Source organism: Octopus bimaculoides, chromosome 5, assembly GCF_001194135.2.
Source record: "Octopus bimaculoides isolate UCB-OBI-ISO-001 chromosome 5, ASM119413v2, whole genome shotgun sequence".
NCBI lineage: Eukaryota > Metazoa > Mollusca > Cephalopoda > Octopoda > Octopodidae > Octopus > Octopus bimaculoides.
In genome coordinates, this window is record NC_068985.1 from 120726997 (window position 1) to 120728214 (window position 1218).

The 1218-nt window shown below is 35.6% G+C and overlaps 1 protein-coding gene across 6 annotated transcripts in view; it reads left to right on the forward strand.

The window, feature by feature from the left end:
- Positions 1-260: 260 nt before the first annotated feature.
- Positions 261-1218, forward strand: part of LOC106884390 (uncharacterized) — a 628567-nt gene continuing 627609 nt past the window's right edge. For 3 of the 6 annotated variants that reach the window (XM_052967966.1, XM_052967968.1, XM_052967967.1), the window contains exon 1: positions 261-1039. In XM_052967966.1, coding sequence (XP_052823926.1) covers positions 922-1039 — 118 coding nt within the window. In that variant the 5' untranslated portion in view covers positions 261-921. The remainder of the gene's footprint in view (positions 1040-1218) is intronic. The other 3 variants (XM_052967969.1, XM_052967970.1, XM_052967971.1) reach the window with 2 other exon arrangements.

Consider the following 1218-nt stretch of genomic DNA (forward strand, 5'->3'; position numbering starts at 1 on the left):
CTGCCCCATCCTCGTTATCATCGTCATCACCGTCATCATCATCATCATCATCATCATCATCATCATCATCATTATTATTATTATCAACAAGTGCAAGCGCATCATCATCATCATCATCATCATCATCATCATCGTCGTCGTCATCGTCATCGTCACCACCAAGGCTGCAGCAGCAACAACAACAACAGCAACAGCAGCAGCAGCAGCAGCAGAAGCAGTAGTAGTAGTAGTAGTAGTAGTAGTAGTAGTAGTAACAAGAGCGGAGACAGCAGAGGGCTACTACTACCATTGCAGTGAGAGCAGCTGTGATCTCACTTCTTGTTCTAAACAATACGGCTACAACACGAAACTAACGCTTATTATTAAAACAATAACTGCTACACAGAGCAGCTTACCACTACCACTACCACCACCACCACCACATCAAGCACTACCACCACTACAAGCACTACCACCACTACAAGCTACACCACTACCACCACCACCACCACCACACCAACAAAACACATCACACCACCATATATATACTTATATACATATTTGTACATACATGTACACATTCATTACACGCATTTCCACTCACGTATACGCACACACCATCACACTATACGCAATTAATTGTATTATTTAATAACACATAATTATACATCAATATATATATAAATATACACACATACACACGTAGAATTAAATATAAATACACGCACACACGTACACACACATATATATATGTACATGCAAACATACATATACATTTCTATGTAGTTCTATCTATCTATCTGTGTGTATATATATACATATATACATATATATATATATATATATGTATACATATATATATACCTATATACCAATACATATATTTCCACTGTGAGAAACATCGAGTGTGTTGTGTGAACAGACAGCATTCGAGCTTAAAGGATGGCTGAAAGAAAGTTGATTTTACCCTGCTGGGGACTGTTTTTAGCTTGTTTCTTCCTTGGTTATGTTCGAACGGCAGTTTTGGTGGATAAATCTAGTTCCATTTCATCAGCATTAGGTAAGTAGATAACAATATAAATACCGATGTATATATGTGTATATATATATATATATATATATATATATATATATATGTGTGTGTGTGTGTGTGCGTTCGTACATATTCGAAAACGTATCTATATACAAACACTTGCGACTATATAACAAATTTATATATACATATAGATACATGTATAC